An 18,711-nucleotide genomic window follows, 5' to 3' on the forward strand; every position below is an offset into this window, starting at 1 on the left:
TACCATGATCTAAATGTGTCATCAAAATGTTACTCAGACTGTCCCCTTTAAGGCTCGCACAAATTCTATGAAGTCTGTTATCCTGCAGTTCACAATTCAGATTGCTCAACTCTGGGACACCCAGTCCCCTCTTAAATATTTTAAAGATATTTTATTTATGTGTATGAGTATTTCACCCATATATACATATGTGCACCACGTTTGTGTTTGATACCTGCAGAAGAGGGTTCTGGATGCCCTGGGACTAGAGCTACAATTTGTGAGCTGCCATGTGGGTACTGGGAATTGAATCCTGGTCCTCTGGGAAAGCAGCTGAGTCAACTCTCCAGCCCAGGAATATTCTTAAAGATACTTTCCACCAAACACTCTCTACCTTCCATTCTGACCCACGGTTCATCTCTGATTTCTACAGATTTGCGTTTCCAGCAACAGGTGTTTGTTTCTTAGGACATCCAGGTCAGCCAGACCTGAAGTTTACGCCAGCATTTCATTCATGTCCCAGAATGCCTCAGGGCACTTCCCAGAAAGAGCCAGGGTTTCTAAGGAATAGGTCGTGTTGGACAGGTCAGGTGGGGGTGGGAGGACAGTCTGAATGCACTGCTCTCCCAGCAGGAAATCTAGAAGGAGCAACTGGGGACTTGGGGCTTACAGAACTTGTTATTACAGAGCCTGGCCTTAGGCTCAGAGCTTGGTGAACCCCAAACGGCCAGAAACCAGGCCTGAGATTCTGGGTAAGTTTTGCTACGGACACCAGAGGATGTGACTCTCTCCATAAATCTTTCCACTTTTCTTCAGGTTCTTCAAAAGCATCTCCCTCTTGTTGAAGTCTCTGGGCCTCACATCCGGACTGAGACACCTGCGGAGGCAGCCACTGTCCGTACAGCTGGTAACGCGGAGACCTCGGCCGAGAGCCCACTCATCTAGAGTGCCCAGCTGCGGCTTACCTCAGAACTTGCAAATGAATAAAAAAACTAATGAAATAAAAGGAGAAGGACATGTCTACTTCTCACTATGGAAAATATTTGTATTGTATATATAAAGGAGAAAGTAGGCCAGTCTCTGTGGTGTTCCAGTTTAACGTCTGCTGCGGATGTTAACACAGGATAGCCACTTTGGAAGACAGTTTGGGAGATGGGTAGGTTCTTCAAAATCCAAGTGTATTCCTACTGTATAATGAGCAATCTGTGTTCATTGGTATTTATCCAAATAAATCAAACACTGACATTCACACACACACACACACACACACACACACACACACACACACACAACTGCAAACGAGTGCTTATGTTTGCAACAGCTTTGTTCATGACTACCACGATTTGCAAGTAGCCAGGGTGTTGCTCAATAGGTAAGAGAGTAAATAGCCCACAACATCCCAACAGTTTCCATTCAGCGTGAAACAGAAATGGGTTGGCAAGCTGGGAGCTCTTGCACCAGGGGTGTGGGGGCATAAATCACATATCCGAGAGAAAGGGGCAGTCTGAACAACCCATACGATTCTAACCGTATGATGTTCTTAGAAGGGTGATACTATGGAGATAGAGAAAAAACATCAGGGTCACTATTGTCCTGATGGAAGAAACAAAAGCAGCTTGAGGAGGAAAGGGTTCGTTTGGCTCCCGTTTCCACATCGCTCACTGTTCATCATTGAAGGAGTCAGGACAGGAATTCAAACAGGCAGACACTTGGAGGCAGGAGGCAATGCAGAGGCCATGGAGGGTGCTGCTTACTGGCTTGCTCAGCCTGCTTTCTTATAGAACCCAGAACCACCAGCCCAGGGACAGCCCCACCCACAGTGGGCTGGGTCCTTTCACATCAATCACCAGTTTTAAAAATGCCCTACCGGCTTGCCAACAGCCCAATCTGTGGAGGCATTTTCCCAGTTGGGGCTCCCTCCTTTCCAAGGACTCCAGCTTGTGTTAAGTTGACATAAAACTGACCGGCAGAACTGACATTTCCGATAAAATATACCTAGCATTTGTTAAAGCTAAAGTCCCAGCAGGAAATGCATGCTTCCTAGCTTGATGGACTGTTAGGGACACAACCCTCTTCTTTCCAGATGAGGAGAAAGAGATCTCAGAAAGAAAGCAAGCCAATAGAGTTTAATGAGACCTGCAGAGTCCAAGCCTAGGACCCTTCTAACCACATTACCCCACACATGGAGTTCAAGTGGGCAGTGTCCAGCGAAGATCAGAACCAACAGACTCCTGAAGCAGAATGATACTGAACCGATGCCAAATCTCCCCTCCCCCTGAGTAAATGAAACCGAGAAAAACAGCTAACTCACCCTGAAGCTCTGAAGGGGCCAAGTTTATCTGTGACACTTGTGAGCCCGATGTGCCCAGACAGCTTATAGTCTCTTATAACCTGCTCACGACAGTCACACAAACGCCCTCTGGTCATCCTGCTTTGTAACACACCTTCTAAGGGGAAGCAACAAGGACATCTCCAGCTGGTAAGACTCCATGAGCTGCTCCTGCTTCATAACGGTTACCTCAGTGGGGACATGCTTCAGTATGGGAAACCATAAGAATGCCTTCTAGATAGAAATCGTATCAAATAAATCCTGAAAAAAAAAATAGAGAAAATATCAACTGTAGTGGTAGAGCACTTGCCTGGCGTGTATGAAGCCTGGAGTTCAGTTCCTGAAGAAGAGGGAGGAAAAACACAGACAGACAGACAGACAGACAGACAGACGTGTGAGTTCATGAGGTTGGTCTCAATTCACGTGGATTTCATTCGGTTCATCCCAATATCAACCCAGCCGTGTATCGTCACAGGACATTTGAACCTGTTTCTTCAGTCCTTGGCACATACCTTTAATTTCTCTGGCTAGAATAAAGACACATCTCTAATCCCAAACAATGAAGGTAAAGTCAGTTTGTAGAAGGAAGCACCCATGTTTGAAAGTGGTGTCTAATTGAGTGGCAGACAAAGTGACGAATCAGAGAAAGATTTGACAAAATAGGATACGCCCAGCTCTCAGGAGAAAAGAGAGGAAAGGGAAGCTACTTAAGGGAGAGACAGACAGTACAGGAAGGAGAGAGTCCAATACAGGAATAGAGCAGAGTTTGTGGAGAGCAGCACTGTAGAGTTGAGAGGGAGAGTGGAGCAGCACAGTGAGGGAGAAGGAGGCTCAGGAGAGTTTTTACAGGAGAGTTTTACAAAGGCAGACAAAGAGAGAACAAGCTACAGATAGGTGAAAACAGAGTGAACCAGCAAACCAAGAAGAACCAAAAGATTAGAACATGTCGCCAAAGTTAGCATGAGGCTAAGCAGAGCAGTTCAGAAAAGGCTAGAAGAGAAAGGCCAGATTGAACCAGTTAGCTTGAACCGTAACAGCTGAATCCAGAAAGGGTGAGCTTATTCAGCAGTAAGCCTCAGAGGCTGCAAGCATTCTAGGCCTGGATTAGGTTGTTGGAGGCTAGAAACGTCTAGGCTTAGGCTAGCAGATGGAGATAGTAAGCCTCTCAGACAACAATTACACCAGAAAAATAAAAGTTACTGTTACAATGTATGCAGGCTGAAAGGTGACAACCAAGGAGATACACTGGCAGAAACTAAGAGCGTGCCAACTGTTCTACCAAGGAAGAGTTCTCATACCCCAATAGACCAGTCAGGAGCCGATCTGATGCAATCACACCAGGGTCTTTATTCACAAGCTCAAGATTGGGCGCCCCACCTGCCAGCTCTGACACAGCAGGATGGCTTTGATGGAAGAGTCCCCGAACATCTATGGAGTAAGGTTTTATAGAAAGCAGCAAGTGGCGTGTGAGTGTGTGTGCGTGTGTGCCCGCACGCTTCTAGCCTGCTGAGCATTTAATTGGAGAGCTACTATGGCCTTTAGCATAATTGGTGGTGCTGGGAGTCAAACCATAAACTTAACTTCTATTTCCCTCTGCATTGGTGGTTGTTAGATAGAAGGCGGGCCTTTGGGGTGTTATCATGGTAAGTCCAAACTAGTTGGGGGAGATTAACCTGGAGATGCTGGTCTTGTTGGGGATTAGCCTAGAAACTGGAGCTAGGCTTGTGTTTTGTTGGGGAAGAGGCGGCAGTAACTTGGAAACCAATGCTAGGTACCAGCCTGTTAGTTAACCTGAGTACAAATTCTCTAAAATGGAATCTGAATTTAAAAGATTTGGCCTCTCACAACCTCCCCTGATGTCCCCTCATCTGCAACCATCTAGAAACACACCAGCCCCAAAGATCTGCTTCACTGTTTAAAATTTGCAACCTCTTCCCACACACTCGAGGTTGCAATGGTTCAGTGACTCCCAAAGTTTCAAGGCTGCTCCGTGAATTCCAGGAGGTTCTAAGTTGCTGGGAGTTCTGTCGATGTGATTCAAGCTGCTTTCCGACTACAGCAAACGTCTGCATCCCAGAGAGACTCAGACACGCCTGACAGAGAAGGCTTGGAGGGCCGAGCGCAAACTCCTGATGACGGAGGTTGGTGCTGAAGTCATGTGGTGTTTCACACGAGGATTTCTCTCCTAACCCTGTCACCAAGATGAAGAGAGGAAGAACGGGTAAAGAAGGGACAGAGGGAGGGGGTGGGAGAGAAAGAAAGAGGTGGGGAGAGGGAGGAGGAGGGGGAGGGGAAGGGAGAGAGACTGAAGAAAGCTTGGCTTGGTGAGTCCTTCGTAAAACACAGTCAATTCGGGGTTGGGGATTTGGTTCAGTGGTAGAGCGCTTGCCTAGCAAGCGCAAGGTCCTGGGTTCGGTCCCCAGCTCTGAAAAAAAGAAAAACAAAACAAAACAAAACAAAAAAAACAGTCAATTCAAACTTCACAGGTTCAAATCCAAAACTTCCTTTACAAATTTAACCTATCAACCCACAGTTCATTAGGACGTTTCAGAAATATCAAGACTGCCAAAGGAAAGCCTTCTTTCTTAAACTCCAACCCCAGACCCCTGAGCACTGGTTGCTGGGACCAAATGCATGCACAACTACAATCAACTTCAACAAATAAGATTATTGTGATGTGGCTCTTGTTTATTTTTTTAAAGACTTATTTATTATATGAATACACTGTGTCTGTCTTCAGACACACCAGAAGAGAGCATCAGATCCCATCACAGATGGTTGTGAGCCACCATGTGGTTGCTGGGAATTGAACTCAGGACCTCTGGAAGTGTAGTCAGTGCTCTTTTTTTTTTTTTTCCTATATTTTTTTTTTTATTAACTTGAGTATTTCTTATATACATTTCAAGTGTTATTCCCTTTCCCGGTATCCGGGCAAACATCCCCCTCCCCCTTCCCCTTCCTTATGGGTGTTCCCCTCCCAACCCTCCCCCCATTGCCGCCCTCCCCCCACCAGTCTAGTTCACTGGGGGTTCAGTCTTAGCAGGACCCAGGGCTTCCCCTTCCACTGGTGCTCTTACTAGGATATGCATTGCTACCTATGAGGTCAGAGTCCAGGGTCAGTCCATGTATAGTCTTTGGGTAGGGGCTTAGTCCCTGGAAGCTCTGGTTGCTTGGCATTGTTGTACATATGGAGTCTCGAGCCCCTTCAAGCTCTTCCAGTTCTTTCTCTGATTCCTTCAACGGGGGTCCTATTCTCAGTTCAGTGGTTTGCTGCTGGCATTCGCCTCTGTATTTGCTGTATTCTGGCTGTGTCTCTTAGGAGCAATCTACATCCGGCTCCTGTCGGTCTGCATTTCTTCGCTTCATCCATCTTGTCTAATTGGGTGGCTATATATGTATGGGCCACATGTGGGGCAGACTCTGAATGGGTGTTCCTTCAGTCTCTGTTTTAATCTTTGCCTCTCTCTTCCCTGCCAAGGGTATTCTTGTTCCCCTTTTAAAGAAGGAGTGAAGCATTCACATTTTGATCATCCGTCTTGAGTTTCATTTGCTCTAGGCATCTAGAGTAATTCAAGCATTTGGGCTAATAGCCACTTATCAGTGAGTGCATACCATGTATGTCTTTCTGTGATTGGGTTAGCTCACTCAGGATGATGTTTTCCAGTTCCAACCATTTGCCTACGAATTTCATAAAGTCGTTGTTTTTGATAGCTGAGTAATATTCCATTGTGTAGATGTACCACATTTTCTGTATCCATTCCTCTGTTGAAGGGCATCTGGGTTCTTTCCAGCTTCTGGCTATTATAAATAAGGCTGCAATGAACATAGTGGAGCACGTGTCTTTTTTATATGTTGGGGCATCTTTTGGGTATATGCCCAAGAGAGGTATAGCTGGATCCTCAGGCAGTTCAATGTACAATTTTCTGAGGATTCTCCAGACTGATTTCCAGAATGGTTGTACCAGTTTGCAATCCCACCAACAATGGAGGAGTGTTTCTCTTCCTCCACATCCTCGCCAGCATCTGTTGTCCCCTGAGTTTTTGATCTTAGCCATTCTCACTGGTGTGAGGTAAAATCTCAGGGTTGTTTTGATTTGCATTTCCCTTATGACTAAAGATGTTGAACATTTTTTTAGGTGTTTCTCAGCCATTCGGCATTCCTCAGCTGTGAATTCTTTGTTTAGCTCTGAACCCCATTTTTTAATAGGGTTATTTGTTTCCCTGCGGTCTAACTTCTTGAGTTCTTTGTATATTTTGGATATAAGGCCTCTATCTGTTGTAGGATTGGTAAAGATCTTTTCCCAATCTGTTGGTTGCCGTTTTGTCCTAACCACCGTGTCCTTTGCCTTACAGAAGCTTTGTAGTTTTATGAGATCCCATTTGTCGATTCTTGATCTTAGAGCGTAAGCCATTGGTGTTTTGTTTAGGAAATTTTTTCCAGTGCCCATGTGTTCCAGATGCTTCCCTAGTTTTTCTTCTATTAGTTTGAGTGTGTCTGGTTTGATGTGGAGGTCCTTGATCCACTTGGACTTAAGCTTTGTACAGGGTGATAAGCATGGATCGATCTGCATTCTTCTACATGTTGACCTCCAGTTGAACCAGCACCATTTGCTGAAAATGCTATCTTTTTTCCATTTGATGGTTTTGGCTCCTTTGTCAAAAATCAAGTGACCATAGGTGTGTGGGTTCATTTCTGGGTCTTCAATTCTATTCCATTGGTCTATCTGTCTGTCTCTGTACCAATACCATGCAGTTTTTATCACTATTGCTCTGTAATACTGCTTGAGTTCAGGGATAGTGATTCCCCCTGAAGTCCTTTTATTGTTGAGGATAGCTTTAGCTATCCTGGTTTTTTTGTTACTCCAGATGAATTTGCAAATTGTTCTGTCTAACTCTTTGAAGAATTGGATTGGTATTTTGATGGGGATTGCATTGAATCTGTAGATTGCTTTTGGAAAATGGCCATTTTTACTATATTAATCCTGCCAATCCATGAGCATGGGAGATCTTTCCATCTTCTGAGGTCTTCTTCAATTTCTTTCCTCAGTGTCTTGAAGTTCTTATTGTACAGGTCTTTTACTTGCTTGGTTAAAGTCACACCGAGGTACTTTATATTATTTGGGTCTATTATGAAGGGTGTCGTTTCCCTAATTTCTCTCTCGGCTTGTTTCTCTTTTGTATAGAGGAAGGCAACTGATTTATTTGAGTTAATTTTATACCCAGCCACTTTGCTGAAGTTGTTTATCAGCTTTAGTAGTTCTCTGGTGGAACTTTTGGGATCACTTAAATACACTATCATATCATCTGCAAACAGTGATATTTTGACTTCTTCTTTTCCGATCTGTATCCCCTTGACCTCCTTTTGTTGTCTGATTGCTCTGGCTAGAACTTCAAGAACTATATTGAATAAGTAGGGAGAGAGTGGGCAGCCTTGTCTAGTCCCTGATTTTAGTGGGATTGCTTCGAGTTTCTCTCCATTTAGTTTAATGTTAGCAACTGGTTTGCTGTATATGGCTTTTACTATGTTTAGGTATGGGCCTTGAATTCCTATTCTCTCCAGGACTTTTATCATGAAGGGGTGTTGAATTTTGTCAAATGCTTTCTCAGCGTCTAATGAAATGATCATGTGGTTTTGTTCTTTCAGTTTGTTTATATAATGGATCACGTTGATGGTTTTCCGTATATTAAGCCATCCCTGCATGCCTGGGATGAAGCCTACTTGGTCATGGTGGATGATTGTTTTGATGTGCTCTTGGATTCGGTTTGCCAGAATTTTGTTGAGTATTTTTGCATCGATATTCATAAGGGAAATTGGTCTGAAGTTCTCTTTCTTTGTTGTGTCTTTGTGTGGTTTAGGTATAAGAGTAATTGTGGCTTCGTAGAAGGTATTCGGTAGTGATCCATCTGTTTCAATTTTGTGGTAGTCAGTGCTCTTAACCGCTGAGCCATCTCTCCAGCCCTGTGATGTTGCTTTTATTATCATCATTATCTTTATATTCTAGATGTGGGGTGGTCATGAAGTTCTGTAGCATATATGTAGATATCAAAGAACAACTTGGTCCTTTCCTTATATCCTGACAAGGGTTCCAGAAACCAAAGTCAGGTCAGCAGGCTTTTGCAGCAGGCAGCCTTATCCACTGAGCTATCTTCCTGACCCAGAATCCATAAAAGGCTGGTTGTATGTAGAGTATTTCAATACTAGCCCACCCACTGTATTAAATTGAAAGAAAATCTTCCCCAAGACTACAAACAATTTGCTCCACTTGAAAAATAAGATCCTAGCTGTTTAATATGCTGGGTGATTCGGTGATACAGACCCCAGCAAGAAAAGTGACTGGTGTTGGGGATTTAGCTCAGTGGTAGAGCGCTTGCCTAGCAAGCACAAGGCCCTGGGTTCGGTCCCCAGCTCCGAAAAAAAAAGGAAAAGAAAAGTGACTGGCTCACACTGGCACAAACAGCTAAGGATTCCTCAACCTTGGAACGAGATACTGGGGGGTAGATAATTCTTAGTTGAGGGGAGGGTCTGTCCCACACGCTGTAGACTATTCAGCAGTACTCAGCTCTCCCCACTAAACACTGCTGTCTCTCTCTCAGGTACGACAGTCTCCTCTCTGTGCGAGGTTGACCACAAGGAGCAGTTCAACTTAGGCATTTTGCTCCAGCGTATACAGCAAAGGTGTTTCTGTATCAAAACCAGACAAATAAAGTATTCAAATGTTACCAACCATCTCCTGGAGGAGGGAAATTACTATTAAGAGCAACCGGAATGAGACTGCCTCGTGTGGCTCTTGTTGAGGACCCAAATTTGGTTCCCAGAATCGCATAAGGTGGCTCAAAATTAACTCCCAAAGCTCAAAGAAATATACAAGGTCTGTTTTCCAAGGGTGTTAACGTCTCCTTAGCTGTTTACTGTTGAACCAGTAAAGTTTGTAAATCTTAAAATGGAAGCGTGGGGAGGAGGAGAGGACGAAGAAAGTCAGACAGGCAAAAGGTCCAGATTCAGATATCAAATGGTCTCCTTAACAGCCGTCTTTGCTCTCAATAATAAACTCTACCGCCACCTTGTGGACTGAGGGTGGTAGGAACCCTCTGAACTCCTCAAAATCTAACATAGAATATTGTAAAGCAGAAAATCTTTTAATTTTTTTTTAACTTTTAAAATCGTGGAATCAGATGTGTAGCGGTGGCGCACGCCTTTGATCCCTGCATTCCGGATGCACCTGCTCTTCAAGGGAGAGTTCCAGGACAGCCAGGGCTACACTGAGAAATCGTGTCAATAAATAAATAAATAAATAAATAAATAAATAAATAAATAAATAATAAATAAATGAATGAATGAATAAAGGAATCAAGCTAACCAAATGCCGCTCTGGCAGTGGCTGTTTTGGTGGATGGCTCTGGTTTCGGTCTTTACTGGTGGTATTTAAACTGACAGCTGATGTGTGTGAGTTGTACTTTTGTTTTTTCTTTCTTTCTTTTTCTTTTTTTCGGAGCTGGGGACTGAACCCAGGGCCTTGCGCTTGCTAGGCAAGTGCTCTACCACTGAGCTAAATCCCCAACCCCGTGAGTTGTACTTCTAACACGATTACAGTTGTGGCTCTGAACAAAACTGGATGCTTTTGGAGTCTTAACATTATAGACCTCCCACTGAAGACCTCTTCATACCTCGTGATTGTTCAGAAAACCACTCGGGTCCCAGCTCTGGGGAGTGGCACACATCCCATCCTAATTAACTCTGCTTGAATACACTGTTCACAACAATCACAGAGACACAGGCCGAGAAACCACCCTGCAGGATCCGGCAGCCAAGGGAGGAAGGGGGAACCCCAGGCCAGTTCTGGAGGCACTTGTAGTTCTTTTTGGCTGTGGGCACACAACTCGCCTTTGTATTTAACTCACCTTATCTTTAGGGAGCCCCTCGAATTGTGAATCTTGGAGCTGGAAAATACCTACTCCCCGCGATTGAATCAGAGACCTCAACTCCAACCACCCGTTTCAGCTGGGGTGGGACAAGAACAAGTGACTCCTCTCTCTGTGCCCCATTCTGCTGCTAGTGATGCAGGAAAGCAGGTCCCACCTCTGCAGAAGAGATAACCGGGGGCCAGGGCAGCAATGAGTACCACAGGTCAGAGACACAAGTCAGCAGAAAACGACTTCCAAATCGTGAGACTCGTGTCAACTACCCACCTTCACTTGGGGGTGGGGTGGGAGCAGTGGTAAAGTGCTGATTGGAAGTCCTGTGTATTGGAGCAAAGATTAAGGAAGTGCTCTACTCTCCCAGTCCCCGAGCATTCCCAGCCGGGGTGAAATGGTGTCCTCTGTTACCTGGTGGCTCCGTTGTTAACTGTGATCAGTAAGTATGTGACGTCATTATAAAGGCTCCCTGAGCCCCTTGTTTCTCGTAGAAGAAACGGAGTAAAACACTTATCTCTGTGTACGAATTTTAGTACGCGGCTCCGGGTTTAGCACTTAGCAGGCGCTCAGGAAATAACAGCCAGAAGCAATACCTCTATTGTTATCATTTCTAGGGACAAGGAGGGCACTGCTTTGTGACCATTTGTGGTCACCGCTGACTAGGTTAAATATAGAGCGCTTGTTACAAAACACAAACACCCAAAGCAAGGAGCGAGCTCAAGATAGTAGCCCTTGACACTCAAAGTCTAGCAAAGCCCAAGCCACCAGCTTTGGTTACAATCCCCTGAGTAGGGAATGAGCGGTGACAGGTTCTGCAGGCCACTCCAGGTCTCCCGGATGCTCCTGGCCTGTGGCTCTGCAGTGTCTCTTACAGGGAAGGTGTTGGAGAAGGACACCAAGCCAGGCCGCTGTTTCCAAACAGCAAGCAAGCGCGTGTGGGCCAGCTTCCTTGTTTGTCGGCTTAGTTTTACATTGTATTTTATTATCTTCCTTTTGTTTAGACAGGGTCTCACTCTGCAGGCCAAGCTGACTGGAAACTTACTTACTCAGGCTGGCCCTTAAATTTGCAGCAATTCTTCTGCTTCACGGTGTCAAGGACTAGGATTATGAGTACACAGGTACATCATGCCCGGCCGAGTTTTAATTTTAAAATAATATATGCCCTTAAAAAAAAAATTCTAACAGCACGAAAGAGTGCAAACGGAAAGTTAACATCCCCCATGTCATCCTAAATCTCCAGGAAGATTTCTTATAAACAATCACCATTACTTCTTAACAGAAATACTTACTCTACACAAGGATGTACGTGAAACTTTTCATAGATGGAAATCATGAAATCGTTCTGAATGTGGCTTGTGTTTTTACAGACTTCTAAGTATCTTCTCAAGTCCATATATAGATTTATCTGCTTCTCTTTAACAATTATCTATACTCTAACAAGGTACTGTAAGGAGGGGATCTAAAACAAGGTAATACAGGAGAGCTAAAGGCTAACACAGTAACAGGAGGACACTCATGACTTGGTCAATTAACTTTTCACCTACCCAGATTCCGAGGGGTGTTGGATGAGGCACGGGAGCTGTGAGGAGGGAGATGTCTGTTCAGAATTTATTCAGGCATCCAGGATGATCCAAAGTGCTGCCAGTTTCAGCATGTGATTTCCACATACTCCCCTGATTTGTAAAGTCACCTCAGGTGACAATACGCGCCAGCAAGTGGGGAAGAGCATGGAGGAGGGGGAGGGGCCAGTTTCCTGCCATATAGCAAAGAGCAGAGAGACAGTAAACACTTCTGCTTCCATTTCCAGTGGATAGATTTTAAAATTAACAGTTATATTTATTTGTGTGTGTGTGTGTGTGCATATGTGTAGACACACAAGTATGCAAGTCCCCACAGAGGCCAGAAGAGGGTGCTGGATCATCACCCCCCTCCCACCAACACACACACAAAGCTGCAGTTAAAGGCAGTTGTGAGCCGTCAGATATGGCTGGCACGGAACAAGTGCTCTTAACCTTTGAGCCATCTCTCTAACCCCCAGTGGTCAGACCTTGAAGGCCCTCGTTCTTGAGCAGTCCTTAGAATGTTCTGGCAGATCGTTGCTTTCTGGACTGGACACTATTACAGAAGAGAAGCACAGAGCTTTGATGGTGTTTAAATGCATCTGGCACAGCTGCCCCCTAGAGTTACAATGTAATTATCCATGCTTTAGAAGACGAGTTCAGGGGCTGGGGATTTAGCTCAGTGGTAGAGCGCTTACCTAGGAAGCGCAAGGCCCTGGGTTCGGTCCCCAGCTCCGAAAAAAAGAACCAAAAAATAAAAAATAAAAAAAAATAAAAGAAGACGAGTTCACATGGTGGCTCGAAACCATCTGTAATGAGATCAGATGCCTTCTTCTGGTGTGTCTGAAGACAGCTAGTCTGCTTCCCATTTCCTTCTTGTCCTTCGTCAGAGAAGGGTTTTTTGTGTCTGTTTTGGCAGAAATGGAAATGGATCACAGGACCTCACTTCTACCTCTAAGCTACACTTCCAGCTCAAACGCACCCTTTTAAAGTGTGGCAGGATGTTAGCTGGTAACAATGCAAGAACGTACAAACCGGAAGCCATTGCTTCTGATTATATATTGGCTCAGGCTTGTTGGAACTGTGGCGAAAATCTGTAAAGGACGTAAGCCTTTGGTAACACTTTCTTTTCTTTTTTTCGGAGCTGGGGACCGAACCCAGGGCCTTGCGCTTGCTAGGCAAGCGCGCTACCACTGAGCTAAATCCCCAACCTCTGGTAACACTTTCAAGGATGTGTCCTGAAAAACCTAGGGCATGTGTGGTTGTTGCTTTGTGCCACACTCAGAATTGAAGCAGGACCTTGCTTGGGTTGAGTGAGCCCTCTGCCACTGAGCTATGTCCCAGCCCCCACTGCTCTCACATGTGTGTATGAGGGTGTTTAGAACAGCCACACATTACAAGTAACTGACTGGTCCAGTGTGCAAAACTGTGTAAATCATTGTGCATATATGCAGAATGCTATTTGAGGACTTAAAGTAATTGCATATTTTATAGCTGCAAGTACACGGTCACAGTGTGACTTTTTAAATTCACATGTAAGTAAAAAAAATTAATCATTTGTAACAAAAGGAGACAGCTATACATTCAAATATTTACAGTGTTACCTACATAGTACAAATATAGATATTTTTCTTTTTTACTTCTCTACATGTGTTACAGTATTTTATCATTAGGGGAAAAAAATCAGGAAAGAATAGATAAGTGATTAAAGACAAATATGTGAGTTGGACATGATGTCCCAGACCCTGCCTGTCGGGCCTGTCACCAGACACTCGAGCTGCTATCAGGAGCACTTTATTCTGTCAAAGTGACTGGCTTTTGTCACAGAATTCCAGGTTATAAAGAGAGGGTAGAAGGGATCCTGAGCAGTGGGCAGAGCCAGCCTACGCCCTGACAGAGTTGGTGGGCAGGGGCTCGCCGCGCAGCCAGCTTCACATGGGAAACATCATCCGGGCCCTCGTGGCTTTCATCCCCACCGACCGCTGCCAGAGTTATGTGGTGGGAGACCTCCGAGAGATGCCTCTGGACAGGATGGTGGATCTGAGTGGGAGCCAGCTCCGTCGCTTCCCACTGCACGTGTGCTCCTTCACCGAGCTGGTAAAGCTCTACCTCAGCGACAACCACCTTCACAGCCTGCCTCCCGACCTGGCACAGCTGCAGAACCTGCAGATCCTGGCCTTGGATTTCAACAACTTCAAAGCTCTTCCCCAGGCGGTGTGTACCTTGAAACAGCTCTGCATCCTCTACCTGGGCAATAATAAACTCTGTGACCTCCCGGATGAGCTCAGCCTGCTCCAGAACCTCAGGACCCTGTGGCTTGAGTCTAACTGCCTCACCCGGCTCCCGGATGTGGTCTGTGAACTGAGTCTTCTTAAAACCCTGCATGCAGGTTCCAACGCTCTACGTCTGCTGCCCGGCCAGCTCCGGCGCCTGCGCGAGCTCAGAACCATCTGGCTCTCAGGCAATCAGCTCGCTGACTTCCCCTCAGTGTTGCTTCACATGCCCTTCCTGGAGGTGATAGACGTGGATCGGAACAGTATCCGCTACTTCCCCAGCCTGGCCCACTTGACAAATCTGAAGCTGGTCATCTATGATCACAATCCTTGCAGAAATGCCCCGAAGGTGGGCAAAGGTGTTCGCCGCGTTGGGAGATGGGCAGAGGAGACCCCAGAACCTGACCGCAGAAAAACTAGGAGATCCGCACTGGCCAAGGAAGAGAACCAAGAGCCGCCTCCCCTTCTTCCTCCCAGCTCTTGAGCAGCTGCTGTTGAAGAGCAATTCAGAGGACCCATCTGTTCCGAAGGCATCTCTTTGGAGCAGAAGGCATAGTCCTGGTTCATCCCAGGGCTGATGGAGAGCCAGTCGAGGTTATACAGGACTATTGAGAAGAAAGCATTTCCAGTCCACAGCACCTCTTCCTAAGGGGAAGGTGTGTGCTGTTGCTGACCTGGAACCCAGAGTGACTGTCACTCCTGTGCCAGAAGCAGCTCCTTCAGATGAGCTACTTGGAAACACTGGAGAGCAAGAAGGGCCACACACCACACCAGCCTTTTCCACTCTGCAGAAGTGGCTGGTCACAAGGCTAGTGAGTGCTTCGTATATGGTGTTTGTTAAAATAAAGAATGCTATCAAATGCTCGGGTGGTCTGTCTCTCGCTCTCATACCTACCTATTTCCTTACCATGAAGTTCCGTGTAGTATCAATGTACTGGTGTTACTAACTTGGCTCCTGAAAGGGACAACTCTACCTTGTCAGGCTTGTTTTAAAGGAAAAAACTGTGGTTACACAGGCCTGAGCGTCCCAGCACTTTAGCCCCTGCTGTAAACACCACAAAGCAGTCTTTCAGTGGAGCTGGGCCTTCTAACTTTACAGTGGCTCAAGCTGGTTCCACTCACTTTCCCTTGTAAGGTTTGAACTAAAGTCGGCTGAGTTCACTGTCATCTGAAAAACCAAACCTTTCTTCTCCTAGGCAGCCTCCTGATTCCTCGGGGGTGGGGGTGGGGGTGGGGGTCCAACCTGCCCTCCAGAACAGTCATGCTCCCCGAGAGTCATTCTTTGTTAAAGGTAGAATGTAAAAATCAGTTCGCCTAAAACAAGCATTTGAAGTTTGAAGTGGAAGTTTCAGCTTTTACCTTGACTTTTGTCATCATTTGTTTGGGTTTTTGTTCATAGGGTCTGTTGACAGTCTACAAATCTAGGTATTTGGGGCATTATTTATGAAAGAACATATCACAAATGCATAAATTCTAAAACGCTGTCAGTATATGATTTAATAACCTTTTCAAAACACAAGGACACAAATTGTCATCTTACTAAGACGAACTATATGAAGGTTTTATAAAGAACCATGGGAGGACTGACCATGGGAGGACAAGCACGGTTCTGGACTGTCAGAATCCTTTCAGAAATACTGCTGCTAAGTCAGAGGAGGTCCTGGAATATCACATAATACTGTCACCACCTCTCTGGTGCAGAGCACTTGCAGTCCAGTGACCAGACCGCCGCCAAAGATGCCCTTAATCATTAAATGTAGTATGTTTATACCCAGAGGGATAGATTTCTTCTTATAGCAATGAGCCCACATTTCTACTAGATTGCTAGAATGCTTTTTTTTTTCCAGTCTATTCTTATTCAAGGTGACTGACTCTAAACACAATTTGCAAACAAGAATTTGCCTTCCAAAGAAGCTTCTGCGGGGTTGGGGGTTTAGCTCAGCGGTAGAGCGCTTGCCTAAGGCCCTGGGTTCGGTCCCCAGCTCGGGGGGGGGGGGGGGGGGGGGGGGGGGGGGGGAAGGGAACAAAGAAGCTTCTGCTACAGTCTTCCCTCTCAAGATGAACAGGCGTGTCTTCTCTAGCATAAGCTGGTCTATAGCCCTGAGCTGAAGCTAACTAACATTTGGTGTATAGCCAAATTGTTTTTTTCTAAATCAGTAAGCTTGCAACATACTTTTCTCAAATGTATGCCAAAAAAAAAAAAAAAAAAAAAGCCTCTTTTAATGACGTCTATATGGCATTTACATTTCTTCTAGTTCAGTGGTTCTCAACCTTCCTAATGCTTGCGACCTTTTAATACAGTTCATGTTGTGGTGACCCTCAACTATAAAATTTTTTTGTTGCTACTTCATAACTTATTTTGCTGCTATGTATTATAATGTAGATATTCCTGGAAATGGAGGTTTACCAAAGGGGTCGTGAGCTGAGAGGCATCTTCTGGTGGTCTTGGAGATACTAAGATCTCGTTGCAAATAAGGAAGAAAGGCTGAAGCACCAAGTATTATTTCTTCCCTGGGTTTTCAGTCTGGAAACCTAAAGGACTGAGGGAAATCTGCAGACCATCCCAGGTAGGAATGAAGGCAAACTTTACCTACTGACCTCCCCTCAGTTTTTAGAGATGAGTAGTATTAACTTGTACCAGCTACATAGACGTCATCTTGACACAAGCTAGAAATCATTTGGGAAGAGGGAACCTCAACTAAGAAAATGCCTCCACCAGATTAGCCTGTGGACAAACTTGTGTGGCATTCTCTTGATTCATAGTTGAAGCGGAAGGGTCCAGTTCACTTAGGGAAGGTGCCGCTCCTGGGGTGGTTCTGGGTCCTGTGGGGAAGTGAAGGCAGCCATGAGAAGGAAGCCAGTCAGCACCTCCTCTCCATGGCTTCTGCTTCTGGTTCTTCTCTGACTTCCCTCCCTGGGGGACAGAGTTACTTTCTGGAAACTTAAGATGAATTAAATCCTTCTTGGGTTATGTCTTACCGCAGCAATTAAAACTCCAGGACACAGCTAACTTGTTTTCTTTTGAGACAGCCTCAACTGGTACCTCAGCTGAACTCAAACACTGTACTCATGCACTCATCTTTACCATATGGTAGAAAAACAGACCACCAACCTTTTCTATTTTGCCCTATGTGGCAACCACTGTAATTTGTAATTTTGCACTCAAAAGGCAGGGTTTGCCAGGATAATAGCACATGCCTGCAACCCCTGCACTCAGGAGGCTAAGGCAGGGTCAGTCTCAAAATCTCAGGGCTGGGCAAGGATGGCTTCTGCGTTCAAGTCAGTGAAAACAACTTAAGAGCACAGGTCACTGGGGTTGGGGATTTAGCTCAGTGGTAGAGCGCTTGCCTAGGAAGCGCAAGGCCCTGGGTTCGATCCCCAGCTGGGGGGGAGGGGGGAAGCACAGGTCACAGCCATCAGAGAACACTGCAGTACCCTGGCTGAGGGAAGAACCCTCCTCACTATCTGGACTCAATCCCCACCTCTGCCACTTAGTAACCTGTGTGCCTGGGTTCCACTTTCAGCAACACAAGGTAAAACCAAGATCTAAATCCAGCTTTCCTTTATTGCTCATGCTAGGGGTTTTAAAGTTCTATAGCAATTGTGATCCACAGAAAAGTTCCCACTTCTAAAGACATTAAAACACAGGAACCCGGCAAGCTCACAAATCCTGCATCGACACGTGAGTGCAATGGCAGGCTTACGAAGCATGACCAAAGAGGATGGAGAAAGGGCCACAGGAATGGAGATGGACCAACAGCAGCAGGCTGTGAGCCTTAGGGCTGAGTTCACAGGGAAATGCCGCTCACATCCACTTGACAGCCATGGTAGAACGGCCACTGGAAACACAGCTCAGTGATTAGGGGGCTAAGTTTGGTTCCCAGAACCCAAGTCAACTACTTTAGCTCCTGGGGGACCCAACTCCTCCAAGGATACCTGCACTCAGCACAAATGCCCACCCGAGACACAATTCAAAATACAGCTTTAAAAAAAAAAAGAAGAGAAATTAGAGCCAGATCTTGCAGAGTTGAAGTTACTCTGAGAATTGGGAAGAGAACAGATTCCCTCCCACATCCTGTTAGCACCTCCCAAGTCAAACAATAGCAGTCTAGTCCTCACGGAGGAGTCACACCCGAGAGACCAGTGCAGCCTTTACTGGATCCTAGAATCCTGCAGTTTTCTACGCAGTGACACTAGTCATTAATAGCTAGTAGCAATTTGTACTTTTACATGTATTCAATTGGTGTTTGGATCTGGACACCACTTACATATGAAAGTCAGAGGAAAACTTAGAGGAGCCGGTTCTCTCCTGCCATGTGGATTCCAGGGATTAAACTCAAGTCCTCCAGCTTGACAGCAAGCACCTGACCACTGAACCATCCTACCAGCCCCTAGTAAATTCCTGGTATTGAAATAGAGAGGCTAAAAAGATGAGTAAGTGACCAGTGCTCTGACAGAGAAACTGCGTTCAGTTCTAACATCCACATGGTGGCTGACGACCACTCTACTCCCGTTTCAAGGAATCACATGCCCTCTTCTGACCTCAGGCATGGAGCACACATGGCACAGACAGGCAAAGCACTCACACACATATATCTAAGCACAGGATCCTTTTCACTGAACCTGAAGCCCATGCACGTCAGTAACAAGGCTAGCTG

General features: G+C 45.6%; 1 protein-coding gene and 1 long non-coding RNA gene across 2 annotated transcripts; one reads left to right on the forward strand and one right to left on the reverse strand.

The window, feature by feature from the left end:
- Positions 1-3,632: 3,632 nt before the first annotated feature.
- Positions 3,633-11,754, reverse strand: LOC120093599 (uncharacterized). The gene is made up of 2 exons (XR_005486954.1): positions 10,207-11,754; positions 3,633-4,733 (listed from the first exon to the last, which is right to left on the reverse strand). It is a non-coding gene; the product is annotated as an uncharacterized LOC120093599 (long non-coding RNA).
- Positions 11,755-13,647: 1,893 nt separating this feature from the next.
- Lrrc10 (leucine-rich repeat-containing 10) lies at positions 13,648-15,045 on the forward strand. The gene has a single exon (NM_001108096.1). It carries the CDS (start codon positions 13,716-13,718, stop codon positions 14,535-14,537), a length of 822 nt encoding a protein of 273 aa, NP_001101566.1. The 5' UTR covers positions 13,648-13,715; the 3' UTR covers positions 14,538-15,045.
- The last annotated feature ends 3,666 nt before the right edge of the window (positions 15,046-18,711 follow it).

Source organism: Rattus norvegicus, chromosome 7, assembly GCF_036323735.1.
Source record: "Rattus norvegicus strain BN/NHsdMcwi chromosome 7, GRCr8, whole genome shotgun sequence".
Lineage (NCBI taxonomy): Eukaryota > Metazoa > Chordata > Mammalia > Rodentia > Muridae > Rattus > Rattus norvegicus.